General features: G+C 38.6%; 1 protein-coding gene across 1 annotated transcript in view; it reads right to left on the bottom strand.

The window, feature by feature from the left end:
- LOC124796280 (integrin alpha-PS5-like) overlaps positions 1 to 20,968 on the bottom strand; it is a 566,708-nt gene that overhangs the window by 90,148 nt on the left and 455,592 nt on the right. The window contains exon 19 of the mRNA XM_047260397.1: positions 17,059 to 17,175. Within this exon, the coding sequence (XP_047116353.1) occupies positions 17,059 to 17,175 (117 nt within the window). The remainder of the gene's footprint in view (positions 1 to 17,058; positions 17,176 to 20,968) is intronic.

Genomic DNA, 20,968 nt, shown 5'->3' on the forward strand with positions numbered 1-20,968 from the left:
TGCACAGGTTGTCCCTCCCACAAGAGTGCAACCCGTATTGTGTTCAAGCTTCCATTTCTTCGGACAGCTCAGTACACATTCAGGGAAGGCACACTCACACGCCACCTCCTCTCCCATACTGCTACTCCTGAATTGGCTGATGCATCATTCCCCCCCGCTGGTTTTTGGATTACGAGTAGGACCGACAGAGATGGATCTACCTGTCATGTTCCTGCTGCCCTGCACCCATCACACTGATGCTGATACCCACATTCCCCCCCCCCCCCCCCCCCCCCTCAGGGCTCATAGGCCATACTCTGTACTGCGGGGTGAGGGGGGCGGGCTGTGTGGTGTTGATAGGTCGCATTGACTGCACAAATTACAATCTTTGGAACATTAACTGCTCTGATGAGATTTTTCAATTCTCTCCTAATATTACTGTCAGAAAGGGGGGCTCACATTCTTAAAACAGCAGCTTTAAAATAACTAAGCTTTTAGTGCCTCAAATGATTGGAGGAGGAATGTATAACAGACACACTGTTCAGAGTTCATGATTTTATGCATGAAAGTTTTGGATGTACGTGATTAAACTCTTCAGTGAGGAGGTTTATATCTCCTTCAATACCCTTGAAAAAAATGAAAATATCATCAACACAACTTTTATATAGGATGATCTGCTTGCTAATAGGGAACCCCTGTTTGAAAAACTCAGATTCTATGTGATGCACAAAGACTTCAGCTAGGAAGCTGGAAAGGCAACACACCATAGCCAAACCATCCTCACTTGTAAATAGCATAGTTAGCTGAAAAGTAATTGTGGGAGATAAGCACATCTAAGAGAGTAATAATCTCATTAATTTCTTCCATTAGAAGCAACATCTGTAGTTTCCCTTAAGGATACATTCGCATGCAGGTTTTTGATATCAAGAGAAACGAGATGGCAACCTTCTGGAAAATCCTGAGCATGCAAACATGCAACCAACTCCTTATGATTATGTATTGAGTAATCTCCTTCCAAAATTATGTTAATGATTAAAACTTGAAGAAGAAATCTCGAGGCATAACAAGCAAAGCTTCCAATAATAATGACAATTAATCTTGCTTAGTTACCTTCTTTATGAGCTTTTATCTGTGTGTGTAGTGTAGGGGTCCTAGGATTCATTCACACCTGCTGTGGGATATGTCCATATGTCCATCCATTTTGGTAAATAGCAGCCTATCCTTACCTACATTGTTTTTCTATTTCAAGAGCTACATGGCAGCAGCTTTCAACATTGGGTTGAATACTGTCAGTGGGTTCTCCTGTAACACTATAATTTTGTCGAGAAAAAATTTATTACTGCTGAGGCCATGTTCATAAGTAATGGGAAAGTAAATTTGAGAAATGTTTGCTATTGGTCAAAAGGAAACCCACATCACATTTCTCAAGTATTCCACAAATGATAGTGGAATGTGAATATGTGGAGTGCCATAACTGAATAGCACATGAGTGGCTCATTTTTTATTCATGGAACAGTGAATGGGGAATGGCACACACATTTTTTGATTAATATTTTACTCTTACCATTAGAAAATCTGCCATTGAGTTTTATCTGCCCACATCCTCACTACAAGGTGGGTCTCCCTCATCAGGAGGTCTAAGTGACCTACCTTTCCTTTTCAACATACCATCCCCTCCACTTTCCCCAGTCTGTAGCTCTTTCCTCTTTGAAATAGTTTCCATGTTATCCTTATATAAAAGTCATAAACTGGATGACATATACTTTCCTGATGAAAGTACAAGTCATATTAATGTCACAGAAACATTGTTGACAAACATATTATTCCTATAATTTACCAAAGATTACTTGAAACAAGCAAAATGATGTGAATACCAAAACATCTCTACATTACAAAAAAAAGGGTCAGTGACTAAATCACTTAAGTGTATCAGTAATGTAGGAAAAGATAGACTGCTACACCATAAAGGTGACACGTTAAGTTGCAGACAGGCACAATTAAAAGGCATTTAGACAAAGCTTTTGGCTACAGCCTTCATCATAAAAGAGGACATACACCATTCATTCACACAAGCAAGCGCACCTCATGCACATGACCGCCAACTCTGGTCATGGAGATATACGTGATGGTGGTGGTACTGGTGGTGGTGGTGGTGGCGGTAGTGGTGGTGATGGTGGGAGTGGCAACAACTGGCTAGTACCTGATCACTTGCTTGTGTGAATGAATGGTGTGTATTTCTCTTTTTCAGCCAAAGGCTGTAGCCTACGGCTTTCTGTAAGTGTCTCTTAACTGTGGCTGTCTGCGACTTTATGTATGATCTTTATGGTAAGTAACAATCTATCTTTTCCTAGAAATAAATTTTAACTCTGTGGCATAGTGTGCACTGATATGAAACTCCCTGGTACATTAAACGTGCTGGACCAAGACTTGAACTCTTGAGTATCTACATTTTTGGTACTCCTACCTAGCATTTCTGTAATTCACTTAAGAGTATGCCAGTCAGAAATATTATAGAGACACCTCAGGGCAAATTGTTATTTGGTAGAGCTCATGGAGCCAAAATAATAAAAAAAAATGTTTGTAATGAAGATATGAAATTTTTCGAATGTAACATGTTGTAATAATTTGTAAGTAAATTATGGAGAGCAAAGTGGTAAATATAATGAGAGGAAGATGTATATAGTCTGATTTCTGATTTTCAATGTGAGAATGAGAAACCAATTCCTTGGATTTGCTAGTTCCTTGCACATTCTGGGAACTGAGAAGTATATATGTCAACGTGAACTACACGATTGCATGTAGAATTATTGGGTCATTTCTCCATAACATTTTGCTAAATAAGAATTTATGCCATCTTCAGGTAACTCCTGATGACTGCTCCACTGGTCATGTTGTCTTACTGTATACATTGGTCATAATCCGATCCATCACTCTGCTCCCACCATGGTAGGTGGTGGTGGTGGTGGTGGTGGTGGTGGTGGTGGTGGTGGTGAGGACTGGCTGCTACTTGTGGTCTTCAGTACACACAAGATCCATCTCAGTGAACTGTGATAAACCTTACAAGAACAACTGATGATGCAGCAAAGTTTGGGTTTGGGAAAGGACTAAACTTTGCCCTGACCCCAGCATTATTTCCAACTGTGTATATCAGAAGCAGTGTGGAATGAGCCACCTATGCTCTGACAATCAATGAAGCCAAAGAAATATGCCATATAATTTGCAGCATGCTCACCAGGGCCACACCACCACAGAGCAACATTTCAAAGTTGCGAAGAGTTACTTTCTACAAGTTGCATGATGATCTAGATTAATTTGGTCATCCTGCCTGCTGACAACATGAAAACTAGGGTGTTGATCCTGCACTCAGAATACAAACAGAAAATTTTTGGCCTTTCCAGTGATGCAGATTCCAGGAAAATAGAAGGAGATCTGACAAGTCACCTCCAGAAAAAAAACATAAAACTTCTTCACAGTACCCTCCATGCATAAACTGTCAAGAAACTTCAATGATGAGCTGCTGCATACCCACAGCTGTGGGGGCTACTGAATGTTCACGAAGAGTGCATCATTCTGCAGCTCACTGTCAAAAATTTAGGAGTAGCAGCACAGGGGCTTGCCCAAAAACTGACTGCTTTCTGACTCCATCTGTGGAGAAATGTCAGCATCACTTCTGTAATTCCATCCATTTTCTACAGCATGTACAAGATCTTCACCTCAGTGACAATGAAATGTTGGTAAGTTTTGATGTAGTGTCTTCCTTCAGCAGGGTACCACTAAAGGACTCCATGGAACTGATTCAAGACATTCAAGATTAACCTAATGAGAGTTTTCATTTTTATGCACACTGCAACTTACCTCAACTTCATTGGAAATTATTGTGAACAGAGAGACAGTATTACCATGGCATGCCCTCTGTCACTGGTTAAGGTGATTTTGTTTAATAGATTGTGATGTGAAGGCTCTGGAGTAAGCCCAATTAGAACCAATCTGTTTCTATCACTATTTGGAAAACACATTTCTCACTTTACTACATGGACAGGAAACCTTAGGTGAATTGCTCCATCACTTCAATTCAATTCACTACAACATACAGCATACCACGGAGTTGGAATTGGATGGCATCTTACAGTTTCTTGGCAATCCAGTGAAATAGAAACCAGATGGTAAGCTCTTACATAGTGTGTACAGAGAGTCTACACACACTGATATGTATCAACATGCCTCCAATAGTCACCACAACTCCCAGTGTGAAGGTGTTTTAAGCATACTTGCATCCTGTTTGTCAGTAACAGCTCAAGAAAAGTCAACAGAATCTTGGTGTGACACGATTTCATATGTGTATGTCACTCACCTTTTAAAAACATAACACTACCAGGATAAGTAAAGAGTGCTAGAAATAACTTATCATAAGTTGTGCTGGCCTGAATTCCCATGTGTGCTTCTTGCTGAAGTGTGGCACTGGGAGCAGCATAACTGTCGTGCCATCTAGTTGCAACTGTGGCTTAACAGGCATACGTGGGGCACCCTTCTGCATTGAGCCTTCAGGCTGGAGGTAACAAGAAGTAGCCTCACTCTCCATGCAGGACGCTGCTCACCATAACCATTTCAGAACAGTTACTTGGTCAATGTCGGTGATAATGGCAGTTACCATCAAACATTAACATTATTTTGTGTATTAGTTGGGGCCAATACTGGAGAAAGCTTTCACACACGACTTCCATGTTCACGGGCATTGCTACATGGTTTGGCTGATGTTTTCATGTGACTGCTATGGTGGGTTATTGTATTTGAATAGGGACTATCTTTGTGTAAGCCACAGTGAATGAATTGCAGTTGCCTGAGGTTTATCAGGAGTGACCCATTTTGAAGAATAAGAAATGTGTTGAGATATATTATACAGACAAATAATGATTTGTGTCACTGTTTGAACTAGTTGACAGACTTGAATAAGATCATGTTATTCACTGTTTGAGTATATTGCACTATACCATTCAGTCAAAATATTTTATGGTTAAAAGGGGCATATTCTCCAAGATTGCTGATGTTGCTTCTGGGCTTGATGATCAAATCATTAAATTACACCTGACCATTAATTTGAATTCAGAGATTAATGCTGTTTTGTTATAGTTGTGTGAGAAGTCATTTGTATTATGTTTTATTGTATCTGAGTGGGAAGCCATTTGTGATGATTTCATATAATTGTGTGTAAGCTCATCTGTAAGTAACATTTACTGGGGATCTTTACTATCCAAACTCTTGTACTGAAGAAAGTGTTAGTAGGGTTTTAGTATTATTTTCAAAGAAATGTTTGTTGAATGTGATAAATGTGTTTTCAAAACAATGTATCACACTCATTTCAATCTACCCCTTCCACTCACTGAATATGTTATAAATTAGTAGCAAAGAGAGTGACATTGGTGTGAGACCAACAATATTTTTCTTTGGGAAAAAATTGAAAATGTTTATTTGTGTGTATTTGTTGTGTACATTTTAGCAAATATTACTTGCTGTAATTCTGCTTCAGCATGGCTAACAGGGAGGTTTTCAGGATGGTGGAACTCAGGATGAATTAAGTAATGATTTAAAGATTTGTATTGCTGATATGATGGGCAGTGCAGCTGAGTTAGCATGCCATCTATGGGAAGTTGTTGATCATGTGATGGCCCTCTGGAGTTGATGGAAGCTCAGATGAGTGATTTTATGTCACGCATTAAAACTACATTAACAGAGTTATGATCAACAGTTACTTTCTTTGAGGTTAGTAAACCATCTATCTCACAAGTTAGCAGAACTGAATACCATGTTATGCATTGTGTCCAGAAAGCACAGATTTTGTGTAGCATAATACCATCCAATTCCATCTGCAATGCATTGTGCAAATAGTTGAATGAATTGGTGATATGAACCCAGGGGATGTTATTCCAGTTGGAAGAGGTTATTACAAGGAAGTTGTCTCAGCCAAGGGGATACAAACCCTTCATGGATCCCCTTTTTGAGCAATGTCTAATTTGTTCCTTAAGTAATCTAACTCGTTAGAGAGATGAAACTTCCTGGCAGAATAAAACTGTGTGCTGGACCAAGACCTAAACTTGGGACCTTTGCCTTTTGCTGGCAAGTGCTCTACCAACTGAGCTGCTCAAGCACGACTCACACCCTAACCTCACAGCTTTAATTCCACCAGTACCTCGTCTCCTACCTTCCTAAGTTCACAGAAGCTCTCCTGTGAAATTTGCAGAATTAACACTCCTGGAAGAAAGGATATTGTGGAGACATGGCTTTGACACAGCCTGAGGGATGTTTCAATAATGTTGCTTTCTTCCAGGAGTGCTAGTTCTGCAAGTTTTGCAGGAGCGCTTCTTGAAGTTTGGAAGGTAGGAGATGAGGTACTCATAGAATTAAAGCTGTGAGGACAGGGCATGAGTTGTGCTTGGGTGGCTCAGTCGGTAGAGCACTTAACCACGAAAGGCAAAGGTCCTGAGTTTGATTCTCAGTCTGGCACACAGTTTTAATCTGCCAGGAAGTTCCATACCAGTGCGCACTCCACTGCAGAGTAAAATTTTCATTCAGAAATCATTAGAGACATTAGAGAGATTATTTCAGGCAGCTGGGGTATTATCATTAGATTCTATTGATGAGTTACTGATGGCATTAAGATTTTTATTGTAATTGTAAGGTACAGGGGAATGTCTTGGATTAAGTAATGAACATTCTTTTTAGTTGCTGAGCCCTATGGTAAGTGGGGGACTGGATTGGGCATCGATAGATGGTACGTGGTGCAGACTGTCATCCACTGTATTTTACAACTTAATTTGTCATAACTATTGTGCCCAACATGAGCTTGTCAGAAAAGGCTATCTAGAAGTACAACATTATAATGAACCATTAGTGAAGTACATCAAAAGGATAAAAGATGGTGCTAGAAGTTTGTGTTTGAATTATTGCAAAAGGGAAATAGTTGAAAATATTTTGGAGAGAATGCATCAGTTGATTGCTCTAAAGCATGGTTTTATGAGTGGCAGCAGAACTTCCACCAGTTAGGAGAGTTGTTGAACTGTGTGCAAGCTGCGGCAAGGGATGGCAAATATTTCTCACAGCCAGCAGCTGGTGTTGTCTGCAGTGAGGTGCTTTAAGGGTAAAGAAACTGGGCATATTGCTGGGGATCCCAAGGAGGGGCTTTTGCAGAAGAATATGGCAATACCCAGAGCTGACTTCCCATTGTGTATAAGCCTATAAATGAGGAGCTGGTTTGTGCTTTCCCTGATACCAGTAACTCGCCTCTCTCATCAAGCAGAAATGGGTGTTTGTTTAATGCATTGGGGGCATTGCAAATTGTCAGAATTGTCAAGCAGAATTGTGTCCTATCAACTAGCCAATTCTGTGCAAAGGCATCTATTAGGGACAATTATGATAAAGATTTGGATTGATGATTTTATGTGGAAATTTCCCACTAACTTGTCCTGTAATCTATCTGTGCCAGTTATTTTGGAGTTCAGACTTTATTTGCAGAGCTAGATTAGTTCCCCAGTGGAGGCATGGAAGGTTCTCCTTTGAGTTTGTTCATCCAAAGTTTTTTAAATTTTGTAAGCAGGTGCTGAATTGGGGGGGGGGGGGGGGGGGGGAGGGGCTGGAAGTATGTAGTTAACTCAGTGGGTACTGATATATTACCATGTATGATATCAGCCATGTGTCATCCAAAGAGAGGGGGAAGTTTTTACGTCGAGTGAAGAGTTTAGTGATGTACACAGAGATAGGTTAGGGGAGGTTCAAGAAGCTGAGTATAAAACTGATTTGACAGATAATATCCTCCATAAGGCATCCAACATGTAGGTTCTCACCACCTCGAATGAAAGTACTGCAGATAACTACTGATGAAATGCTCTGTGAGGGAGTTATTAGGCCATCTAAATGCCTGTACTCCTCCACTATACTTGTCTGGGAAGTGAAGGAGTAGGGATGCATCTCATTCAGATTAATGGGTGATTCATAAAAAGGTAGTCTTCCAATTTATATTCTTTTCTAATTTGGGTTCACGGTTTTTGTGGTTCCGAAGGATGAAGGTCTTTATGACATTTGACTTAATCCAGGCCTATTACAAAATTCCACTTGCAATAGTAATCTTCTTCATAAATTTGTGACTAATTCTTCCAACTAGCAGCACCATAAAAATGGTCTTCAAAAGAAAGAAAAATATTGAATGGGGTCCATCACAACAAACATCAGGTCTTAAAGAAAGTTTTAACCACTGCCCCTGCATTGGCTATGGCTGATTTATGTAAGCTATTTATTGTCCAGACAGATGCCTCCATGTCCTGAGTCACAGCTATCCCTTTGAAGGAAGAAGCATCTGGAAGACAGCTGCAGCTTTTGCTTCATGTAGCCCTTCCCCATTCAAACCAAAGTACTGTGCATATGAGCTGGACACCATGGCAGTCTTGTTCACTTTGGTAAAATTTAATTGTATCTGGAACACCAAACCTTTTCTTTTTAGAAACTGATAGTCAGCTCTCTGCTGGGTGTTTGCAAGGCCAAGGGGGGGGGGGGGGGGGGGGTCATACAAACCACCAGGTGCACAGTACACATTTCAGCATATTGTCAGATGTATCCATGGCTTGGAAAATATTATGGTGAATGGCCTGAGCCAATGCTTAATCAAGGCTCAGAGGAACAACTAAGGGATGAAGAAACCACAAGGGAAGTCATACCAGAGTCATCAGTTAACCAGAGTTGTGCCATTCTCAGTAGATTCCCACTTCTCTTTAAGGACACTATCAGATAGGAAGATGGAGACCCTGAGCTAAATAGCATTAAGGGCAGGAGAAGGAAAGGAGAAATCATCATGACCTTCTCTTTGAAGGGAAATGCATTTTATTTCACTCATCAAAGGAACCAAGATAAGAATATTATGCTACCAGAGGACCTGGTTTCTTTAGTGATCCAAGTATTATCATAAAACCTCAGTTGTGTGCCATTTGGGAATGTTCAAAACAAGTGTCATAATTGGAGAAAATTTTAACGGGAAAGGCATGGATAAACAGGTCATGAGCTGGTGCTAGGGTGCAAAACCTGAGGGATCAGCAAACCTGCAGTCAACACATGAAACCTTTCTGTCATCTGATGCAGCTGTTGCACTGATGTAAAACTTACATGTTGATTATGTGGGGTTGCTCCTGTGGTCCAGAGAGGGCAACTGGTTTATTTTCATTTTCGTAGATATATTCATGGACTACTGCTTGTTGTTGCCACTTCTAATATTACTGCCAAAGTTGGATAACACCATGCCCATTAAATCTGCTACATTTCATATTTTATGCTTTGAAGTAGGGGTCGCTCATAGTACAATCATGCCCTATTATCCAGACCCTTCCCTTGCAGAGTGCACAATTCATAAACTGATGGCAGCCCTGATTGCCTCCCACTTTAGTGATCATATCTGGTGTGATGGCTTCTTGTCATTGCTAGGTTACACCTTCAATAGGGCTATGCATGAGGCCCACAAGGCCATACAAGTAAGCTTGATGTTTGCATTTAAACCTAACTTGCCACATGCCTACTTGTGGTCACTTAATGATTGTTTCCAGAGAGTGTTGATGCTCCCCAGATCTGCACTTATTGGAAGTGTGCTCATAACAGCTTCAGGGTAGCTCATGAGAAAATTGAAAAACATTACAGTGGTGGAAGGCAGCTGATCTCCCTGACACTAAGTGATTGGATTTGGGTTAAAAACTTTGGTACAACAAGTCCCAGGACACATAAAATTATGGGGACTCTTTTGCCCAGGTTTGTGGGACCTGACTGAATTTTGCTTTTCGTTACTGTTGGTGACCTTGCTGGTCAAAAACAGAACAGAAAAATATTTGGAATGTACAGATCTCAAATTAAACCTTATTTGAAAGAAAAACCATGTAAATAAGAATATACCCTTAGGACATGTAATCTATTGATAAAAATAGATGGTTGTGATTTCTGATCTTTGTAGCAACTGGGTGAGCTCAATTTACCTTGTGTATTTTGATCATATGTTGTTTCCTTTTCTTTTGATAATGATGTCTTATCATTACAAGAGTAATGGAGTTGTTTTCTCTATACTTTATATTGTGAATGATGTTGAGTGGAGAATTTCTGGCTAATGTGTAAGTGCCCCCTCCCTCCACCCCATGTGCTTGAGTTTGGCAGGAGAGGATGTGTCAGACAAAAGTCATCATGAGTGGCACTGCCTTGACTACCCACACGAGCCTATCACTGCAATGCACAGCTGTGAGTAGCACAACTGTGGCACCACTTCGTTGCAGCTGTGGCTTACCAAACACATCAGTGGAGCATCCTTTTGCATTAAGCCTTTGACCTGGAAGTACAAAGATGTCACCTAGCTCTCCATGCAGGAAGTTGCTCATCATACCATTGCAGTGTGGTTACTTTGTCTGCATTGGTTGTTGAGCCCCATACTGGAGAAAGTTGGCATGCTGGACTTCCAGTTTAGCGGGCACTGCTGTTGATGTTTTGTATGGCTGCTGTGGTGGGTTACTGCATGTTATGGGCTGATGGAATCCTTATAAGTTAAGCCACAACAACTGGGTTGCAGTTGCCTGTGGTTTATTGGGAGTGACCCACTGTGAAGAATAGCAGCAGTGTTAATTTGTATTATACAGACAAGTAATGATTTGTGTTGTTATATGAACTAGTTGATGGACAAGCATAAGATTGGGCTGTATGTTTTTTGAATATATTGCAGTATAATGTTCACTCAGAGTATAAGGTACAAAAAAGGCATATATTTGAATGCAATGCTGTGTCAAAACTTCAAAGCAATCGTTGTAGAACTTTTGGAGATTTAAGATTTAGAACAGATTAATACTTACATTCTTATTTATATACATGGTGTGCTAAAATGTAATGCCTCCAAATTTTAAGTCACCCCAGTGATGAACACATTTCCCCCAAGGAGAGACCAGTTTGTTGATACAATCACTGTAGAATGTTTGAGTTTGTTTGATGGAGCCACAATCTCAACTAACCTTGCACTACTTCATCACGAACAAAGTGAACTCCTCCAAGGTGTCCTTTAAGTTTTGGAAACAGATGAAAATTGAATGGGGCAAAGAGGGGACTGTGTGGATAACAGTTGATGTCAGTAAACCCAAGGTGTTGGATTGTTCCTGATGCAACAGTGCTCATGTGTGGTCTGGTATTGTCATGCTGAAGAAGAAGGTACGTCATGTGTGAATGAACTCTTTTAATTGAAAACTCGACTACAGCAAGCTGTTTCTCATGCACCTACATAATTATGTTACACAGTGCCATGTTACATGCTACAATTCAGAGCCTTCTAGTGCAGAGGGCTACAAATATGTAGACATAAAGAATAATGATTTAGAATGTGAATAATGTTTTATTAATGAGCTTTAAGAGTTTTCATAGAGAAAATTTGGAGGCATTGCTTTTCAGCATGCCCTCATAGAATTTCCATTGCAGACTTTGCCTCTATGCATGGTTAATTCCAACCTTTGCTATTATGCTTTTGTAGATATGATTTTTACACTTCATTAATTACTTAAGTCATCAGTTAAGGTTGTTGGCATAATTTATCATATTTTTCAATGTGGCAATGGTACACACGAGTCAGGAAACCCTAACGTGAACACATAAAATTATTCCACAAACTTTTCTAAATTCCTAAACTACCACATTTTTCACAAACCAAGTTTTTATCCATATTTATAGTCCATCCAGAAAAGAAAAATCTAACCTACTCATACTTCAAATGATTGTGTAGTTTCTAAAATAACAATTTATTCATACACCAGTCTTTAAATAGTTGGAAGTCACTCAAAATGATTAGTCTCAGCCCAGTCCCAGTCAAGCTAACAAACATGTAACTCCTTTGTCAAGCTCTGCTCCCAGTATTTGCTCATGCAACAGCTCTGCACAATTTATTTGTGAAAATATGGATTATAATTCACAAAAACTCATGAATGTCACAGTCTAAGAACTTTCAAGTGGTTTCTCTAATTCAAGTTAATGAATATTTTGAATGCACGGTGTTGTTGTTTGTAGGAGGCTGGGACTATCACTGACATTAGAATGAGCACTTGTGAGGGTAGTGACTTCCATCAACAACTGAAGTATTGCAGTATACTTTCATCTCACGGATTGCTACAAGACACTATGGTTGGTTGATTGAACAGGGGGGAGGGGGGGACCAAACTGGCACACAACGGTATGTGAATTGTGACGTTTAGTGTAAATATGAAATGCATCCTGCACCACACTTAATGTCTTTGTCTTAGTGACTTGTTAGAGCTACAACTGATTCTTGCACAGGGTTTCTAAAAAATTATCTTTCAGGAACTTTATAATTTATTCAGTGAATTATGCCACTGGACTCTCATTTTCTCTTGAGTCCCAACCTGATGTATGTGATATTAATTTATCAATCTCTCTCTCTCTCTCTCTCTCTCTCTCTCTCTCTCTCTCTTTCTATTTCTTTTAACATAATCCACCACTCTCTATGCTGGTTGACTAGCCAGAAGGATAGGTCAAAAAACTGGCAATATGGGCACTGGTGCTTCAGGAGTACAATGTCGAAGTCGTATATGAAAGTGGATGCGAACATAAGGATGTCAACTACCTTTCCTTTAATGTAACATAGCATTGTGGACAGATCATCAAACATCACTGCATTACAAAACATTGCTTCTAAACAGAAGAAAGTTTCAACATTGCTGAAAATCATAGAAGCTAGGAAGAAGAATTCCAATTAAAAATGGGTAAACATTATCTAAGAGGACCTATAAATCAGTAGTGCAGAAATGGTTGCTCCTTATGCTAGCTGATCTATGGCCAGCTATCCTGAAGCATTTCCATTAAACTCCAACATGTCATCAGTTGGAATTCATGAAGACTCTAGACATAATGAGACACAGGTATCACTGGTCAGGTTTCCACCAATCCATTAAACACCATGTGAGCCTCTTTAAGGAATGCCAAGAATGGAAGCACATGTCGTAATTACCTCTAGGGTGACTGGTATTCATTGTGTTTGCAGAAACACCATTCCATTAAAATGGCATTGCCCTTCAAAGAAGTTTCTGAAGTTGACAAATGGGAATTGAGTCTGCACTGACTACTTCACACACTCCACTGCCACCAAGACTGTGCCAGTCACCAAGCTCTGAAAATTCCCAGGTTACTTGTAGGAGACATCATTCAGAAGGACAGAGAATTATATGTGATGATCTCTGATAGTGGAAAAGTTTCCAGTCTAGTGGCAGAGAAAATTGCACATTGTGGCATTGCCCACAGGATGACAGGGCCTACCACCCACACTTTAATATGTTGGGAGATACACTCTTGATGTATAATAGTAATAATAATAATAATAATAAAATTTTTATTGTCATTCAGCTGATTACAGCAATAGACAAAGTCAAGAGCACATATTTCTACATAAACTACAATATTGATGTAAATTAGTTTACATAAAATAGGTGCACATTAGAATGCAGTATTTTCATCTTCAAAAAAATCATCAGTGGTGTAAAACAGACTGTTCACTAGTAGCTTGCATAATTTAACTTTAAAAATATTTACAGGCAGTTCTTTAAAGTCAGCACTTAGTCTATTAAACATCCTTAGTCCACGAACTAGGTAGGAGTTCTGCAATTTTGATAATCTATGATATGACATGTCTACAGATGTTCTGTTTCTAGTATTGTGGCTATGAATATCACTTCTCAACACAAAGTTAGAGACATTGTTTCTAATGTACAATAAAACATTGCAGATGAATAAGTTTAATACTGTAAGACACTGCACTTTAATAAACAGAGGTTTACAATGTACTGTTTTATCAGAATCTGTTATTATTCTTATTACTTTCTTCTGTAAAAGTAAAATGTCATTTACATGACAGCAACTACCCCACAGTAAGATTCCATAAGAAATGATACTTTGGGAGAAGGCAAAATATGCTGATCTCACATAGTAATTGGGAACATGTCTTTTTAAATTTCTAATTAGATAAATAACTCTTGAACGCCTAACCAATATATTTTTAATGTGTGGTTCCCATGTCAGTTTACTGTCAATAGTAACCCCTAAAAATTTGACTGTTTCTAGTTCTTGGTCATTAGGAATCTCTTTGAGGCTAAAGTAAAGTGTCTGGGTTTTGTTTTCATTTAGTAAGAAGCCGTAAGCTTTGAACCATAATGAGGACTGAGCAAGGGTATTTTCGGTCAGTGCTTTCAGTGTACCTAGATCAGAGATTTTATGTATAAAAGTTGTGTCATCAGCATACAATATTGTGTGAGAATTTATGAACAAGGGCAGGTCATTAATCATTAGTATAAACAGTAAAGGTCCAGGCACTGACCCTTGAGGCCATCCGTACCTAACATTAACCAAATTTGATTTCTCCCTACCAATGCACACAACTTGTTGATGGTTCTCTAGAAAATACCTGAACATATTTATACTGTTGTCATCAAAATCATAGTAAACTAGCTTATTCAGCATAGTGTCATGCTCTACACAGTCAAAGGCTCTGCTCAGGTCAGAAAATGTAGCCTGGGCACAGTCCCTAGCCTCGAACATATCTAGTACTAATTTTACGAGGGAGTCCATTGCACCGTTGTGGATTTACCTTTCCTAAATCCAAACTGTTTATCACTAATTGTGTTTAGTTTACCCAAGTAGACACTAACTTGCTCAAACATAACTGGTTCTAATTTTTTTGAAAAAACTGGGGTTATGGATATAGGTCTGTAACTAGCGGGACAGTTCTTTTCCCCTTTTTTATATATGGGCACAGCTCTAGAAATTTTTAGTATGTCGGGGAAGTTACTTTCAACTAGGCATTTGTTAATACAAAAAGCTAAGGGATAAATCACACAATCAATAACATCTTTCAACAAATTACATAATCAACACTAACTGAAGGTTTGAAATTTTTCACTATTTTTAGTATATTATTTGGTCTCACTTCTGTGAAAGTGAAGGTGCTTGGGGGAAACTTTTCAAAGCAGCTGTCGATAATACTAAGTGCATTTTCAGGGGGTTTGTTTATTGAGCTACTGATTTCTTCAATGGACTGAATGCAATATTTATTAAATTCAGCTGGGGTAATGGCTATTTCCTCTTTGTGTTTGGTGTGAGCAATGGAGTTTATTACACTCCAGGCCTTTTTGCATTTATTGTTAGATTTTTCAATGTTTATTATGTTATGCAGTTTTTTTGCTTCATTTATTGCCCTCCTATACTTGTATTTGGCTTTAGCATACAGTTATTTATACAGCTCTGATTTACTGGTTTTGTACAGACTAGAATACAGCATAACAGCATTTTTCAGTGTAGTGATGACGAAAAAAGAGACTAGGATACAACACTGCCTGCCATGATATTTGCATATGACACGGTGAAGCAAGACCCTACAGACTTCACACAGTTCTTTCTGCTCCAAAACTGCAAGGTCGAAATGATAATGGATACATTTTTCTTGTCTGAACTGGGTGATACTGAAGATGCCTACCATTCATCAGTACTCAGGAGGCAAGAAAGCTGGCTTGCATATGGACCCTTGTTGCCCAGGAGAAGGAATGAGACTGTTACAATGCTAAACATTGCCCTGAGAGATACAGACTCGGAGACTATTTTTACATTTACAGATTTTTACATCTGTGCTGAAAGTGGGACAATCAGATAAGTTACTAAAGTGATAGTTTGAGCTATATCATACCATTCATTGCTTGCTGGACATCACATACAAAGTTGAGGGTTATGACTCTTTATTAAATGGATAAAGGTGCAGAGAGGTCATCCATGTCAACCATATGGAACCCTACTGCAGATCAGTGATGGAGGCTTTACAGAACTGAAGACACTCTCATTGATCTTGAACCTTTGATAGGTGGGGCCACCTTCAGTGCTCATCATAGTGATGAGGGTGTGACAATATGATCAAAATGTGAGGTTTCATCAGTGCTGCCATGCAGAGGACCATTGACAAGTTCCAGAGGTAGAGTGATGTTATGATCTCCAATGAGAAATTATGATACAGCAGACTGATATTCCTACACCAGAGGGGGCTATGGCACACACTGTGCTGCATGCCTTGTGGAGTAGTAGTTAGCACTGCTGGCTGACATGCTACATGTTGCCAGTTCACATCTCACCACTGACAATTATTTGTTATTTTGTATTTATCATTTCCCTAAATCACTTGTGGCACATGCCGGGCATGGCTGACTTCCTTCCCTAATCTGAGAGACCGATGACTTCGCTGTTTGGTCTCTTCCCCCAAATCAAACCCTAAGCCCCATTTATCATTTCTTGAATGTTCTTGGAAATTCTTATGTTTTTAATGTTTGTATATTATGGAATATTCTGTTTGTACAAATACTCTTCATTCAGGAGTTGACTTATGTTCTGTCTGTACATTCCTTTTTGTAATAAACATCCTGTCAGTGCTAAGTTTTTATTACAATGATGATTGTGGTTGTTCTGGTTACAACACGAAAATTCTGAATGGCAGAGCAATTTTGTATTAGGATGAATAGTAGGCTCTCAGACTGCAAAAGGGCCTTTACCATGCTGCTTTGTTCAGAGGATGTGCAGAATGATTTGCCATCATTATACTGTTACGTCAAAGCTCTAATTGCTGGGTATCAGGGGAATTCAGTTGCTACTAGTTTCATTTATAGAGATGCTTATGTTAATGCCAAAACTAAAATAAAGTCTATATGAGAAAAAGAACAGACTATGTAATAAAATATATTTGCTGGGGCCATTGTTAACAAATGTAATATATCCTGTGAACGCAAATGAGACAAAAATTGTACTAGGTCTATAATGACATTGTGCAAATCCCTATTATGTGTGATATTTTTCCTTTTTGTTAAGGTTGAAACCATGGCACTACCATAGCTGTAATCTTTGTCAAAAATTAAAGTTATATTCTTCTCACAACTGGCTAGTTTTCACTTTAGAACCCATTGTCAAGTACTTAAACTGCAACTGGAGTTAACCATGGAATAAATTTCATTAGTCATTCCTTAAATTACCAAGATCAAAATGAAAAATTCTTACTTGAACTGGTTGGATTCTAAGAAATTCAACACTTTTCCCATTATCTGCTATGTAATGTGTTGGTACATCAATTGTAAAATGTACTTGCTTCACAGGTGTTGGGCCTTCTTTTACTGCCTGAAAGGAAAGGGGAAGAAACCATTTTAGCAGCTGGATACAGAATAAGTTATGTGATACAGATATTACACCAACATTCACATAGAATGCAACACAACAAATCAGAAGTATGATTTGCTTTTACACTGAAATTAAATGACACATTAAACATGGCAGGTCAGAATCCAGGCATCTGTTGTGCTGGGAGAGAGTGCAAATGTCTGCATCAACATCTACATCCATACTCTGCAAACCACTTGTAGTTACATTGCAGAGGATACGTCCTACATTACCAGGTTTCTTTATGTGCATATGTGCACCTGTATGTGCCTATTAACTGTTCAATGCTTCTTCTAAATAGTATATGGTTTTTCTTTCTCACTCATCACAATTTAATGAGGAGCTCACAAAATAACTGATGCACTGAGTTGTCAATGGTCACATAAATAAAACTGAAAACATTGCTAGGTTTCTGATGAATTCACTATAGCTATATAGTAGCCCACACACAAAACTACGTGGCTACATGATCAGTTGCGACAATACAACTGTGCTGATGTATGTGCATTTGTATGTGTACTATATAGCTTTGCAGAACAATTTGCCTGTGCCTCAGCTTTTCAGTAAGTAGCTACTTTTACTTCCTAAATTATTTGCGAATTTTTGTTCAATTAAATTTATACTAAATATTTTTTTTCATATGTATTTCTTTTATTAAAATTATTATTTCAAACTTTTGATTACTGGTGTCTGTTACTTAAGTAGTTATTATTTATTGCATAAATTAAAAAAAAAAACTCATTCTAATAATTAAGAAAAATTCAAAACTTACTTAATGAATTCCCCTTCTTTATTTCAGTCACAGTTTGTAAGATTAAGGGGCAAATAGTCAGGAGTAAGGGATTGGATAGTGATGGACAAGGATACTGCGCAAGTTGCATTGGTCATACGATATGACTGTGGGAGGGGCAGAGAGGATATTTCATATTTCAGGGCACAGGGACCCCACAGATGCCTCATTATGGCTGGTTGCTGCTCCACCACAGGGAGACTCTCTACGCTTGTGCACCAAAATCTTTAGCCTTTTACACCTTATATACTATTCTATATAAAATAAACTAACCATTTCACATGGTGAATAAAATCTTCTGCACTAGCTATTAAAATAATTTTATTAAAAAGTATCTACTGGTTTTGCATCAATAGAGATGTATCTTCAGGTGGCACTACAAAGTGATTGCTTAAGACCAAGTCCCATTGGTCATCATCAAGATAGAAATAGATAGCCTACCAAGAGTGACAATCCATTATTACCACAGCAGCGTGCTGGAGACAGCATAGAAGTGTGTTATAACATTCTGATGACATAAAGTGTGAGTGTTGGTGTGGGTTATACTGATTTATTTCCCCAAACCACATTCCACTTCTTTACGAGGTGACTTACCTGGAATTTTGCAGCACCTCTTCTTTATGGGTTAGTCAGCTGCTGGAAAATCTCTTGACTTCTTCTCCATTGAATAACGCTAGGTACAGGAACTTTCAACCCTCTTTCTACTTATAAAATGAGTAGACATCCAAACTTTCCTTTTCACCAGTTAATGATGTATTTGACTTCCATGCACAATATAATTCACACTTTCAACATAGTCTGTCACCGGTAGCTGAGTGGTCAGTGTGACAGAATGTAATCCTAAGGGCCCGGGTTCGATTCCCAGCTGGGTCGGAGATTTTCTCCGCTCAGGAACTGAGTGTTCTGTTGTCCTAATCATCATCATTTCATCCCCATCAACATGCAAGTCACTGAAATGGCATCAAATCTAAAGACTTGAACCCGGCGAATGGTCTACCCGACGGGAGACCCTAGTCACACGACATTTACGTTTTTCTTTCAACATATACGTGTAATTTCCTGTAAGTACCTCATCTCGTCGAACATTAGAAACAAAATTGTTTCACATTCGAAAGAAAGTCTGCTTAGACACCATGACTTTCAGGAAAAGAGTTTGCAAATATTTCTTGTCTCCAACAAGGCTGAGTTAAAAGTCTACTAGAGTACTTTTTCAACAGCTCTTGTTTCATATAACAACAGTCAGTGACACTATAAGCATAGAGCGGCATGGAAACTCCATGGTTCTTCACTACACACTCACTAACACATCTATGGACTGGCTGACAGGTTCCTGTCGGTGCCATTCAACTGGCATGTCTACTTTTTTCTCGCGACCGATTTTAAACATGCACACACAAACATGGGACACGCAGTAGGTAGGATTTTACCATCCCACAATCATATATAAAATTTCATGTGTTTGAGACATTAGAAGGCTGAGTGGTTCTAGAATTTACACAGAAATTCTCGAATCACTACAGTTTATGGTGTCAGCATAAACTTTACTCAGGAGATGATATTATGAGCCACATATGCAGAGTTATCATTATTCTGACTCACTGGTACAGTTTATGCTGGCACCATACACACTTCTATGCTCTCTACAGTATGGTGCTCTATGGTTTCAATCGGTCTGATCATGAACTATAACTTTTAGTGGGCTGTCTGTTTCTATCTTGACAATGAATGATGGGAGCATCTCTGTTGCTGTGAAACTGGTATTGACTTTTTAATAAAAAGTGTTTTAATCCCCCCTCCCAGACACTGATTTTTTCTAGCATGAGGTTACTTGTATCACAAATTTTCAAAAGCAGTCGAGGTGATCAGAACACTGTTTGTCTAATCCCTGTGAGTTACAACACTTTCATTAGGCCATTTTTAGGCCAAATTTTTCCAAAAGACAGAGCTGCTAAATAACAATAGGGACAAGGGTTATGAAAGAAAGGATAACAATCATAATAATTTTCAACTTTTTCATAAAATCATAATAATCTTGTTAAATATGAAAAATGAGCATCACATCAATAATATCAATTAAGTACTTTGGGAAGTGTTCAAGCAGATGTGCTATGCATAAAACAACACCACTAACTTGGTAATTCCACAAACAACATATCACATTTCTGAGCAGTCAAGAAGTCAGTAAATGTCCTCTGAAAGACTTGAGTATATAGTGGAAATATGCATTTATAAAAGTGGAAATGGGCAACTGATCTCTAATTATATACCCATCTCTTTCTTTCTGGTGTTCTCAGAATGATTTTGAAAAGATAGTCTACAACAGAATATTAAACCATATTTCTGAGGAAACCCTATTAGCAACACCTCAGTTTGGCTTCCATAAAAGCTCTTCTCCTGAGAAGGTAATATATGCTGTCTGAAACTCATTCTACTAGAACTAAACAAGAAAAAATATCCTGCATTCATTTTTTTGTGTTATCCTCGTGGTCTTTGACCATGTCAATCAAAAATTTCTGCTAGGAAAACTAAAATAGTGTGACCTAAAATATAATCCTCTTGTAACGGTGTAGACATGTCTTAACAAGTGTAAAGGGAAGGTCATATTTTCAAGTAATACAACTGGAGTAAATTAAATTAAGAGCAGGAAAACCTTAAATACTGTGTGCCACATGGTTCGGTGTTTGGTCTGCTCCTGCTCATGGTGTACATAAACAAATTACTTATACCACTGATGGACTCTAGAACTGTAATATTTTGTTATGAATCAAATACACTGCCAGACGAAAAAAAAATTGAAGCACCCAGAAGACACTATTGTATGTCAATGTACTTTGTGCATGTCCACATATTTGGCAGGTATGTAAATGAGCAGATTTGCAATTCTCTGTGACAGGTAGAATGACCACCACAGTGCATTAACATTGCTCATTTTTTGTGTTGTTAGCATGTTGGTCAGAATATATG

The sequence above is a fragment of the Schistocerca piceifrons genome, chromosome 4, assembly GCF_021461385.2.
Source record: "Schistocerca piceifrons isolate TAMUIC-IGC-003096 chromosome 4, iqSchPice1.1, whole genome shotgun sequence".
Taxonomy (NCBI): Eukaryota; Metazoa; Arthropoda; class Insecta; order Orthoptera; family Acrididae; genus Schistocerca; species Schistocerca piceifrons.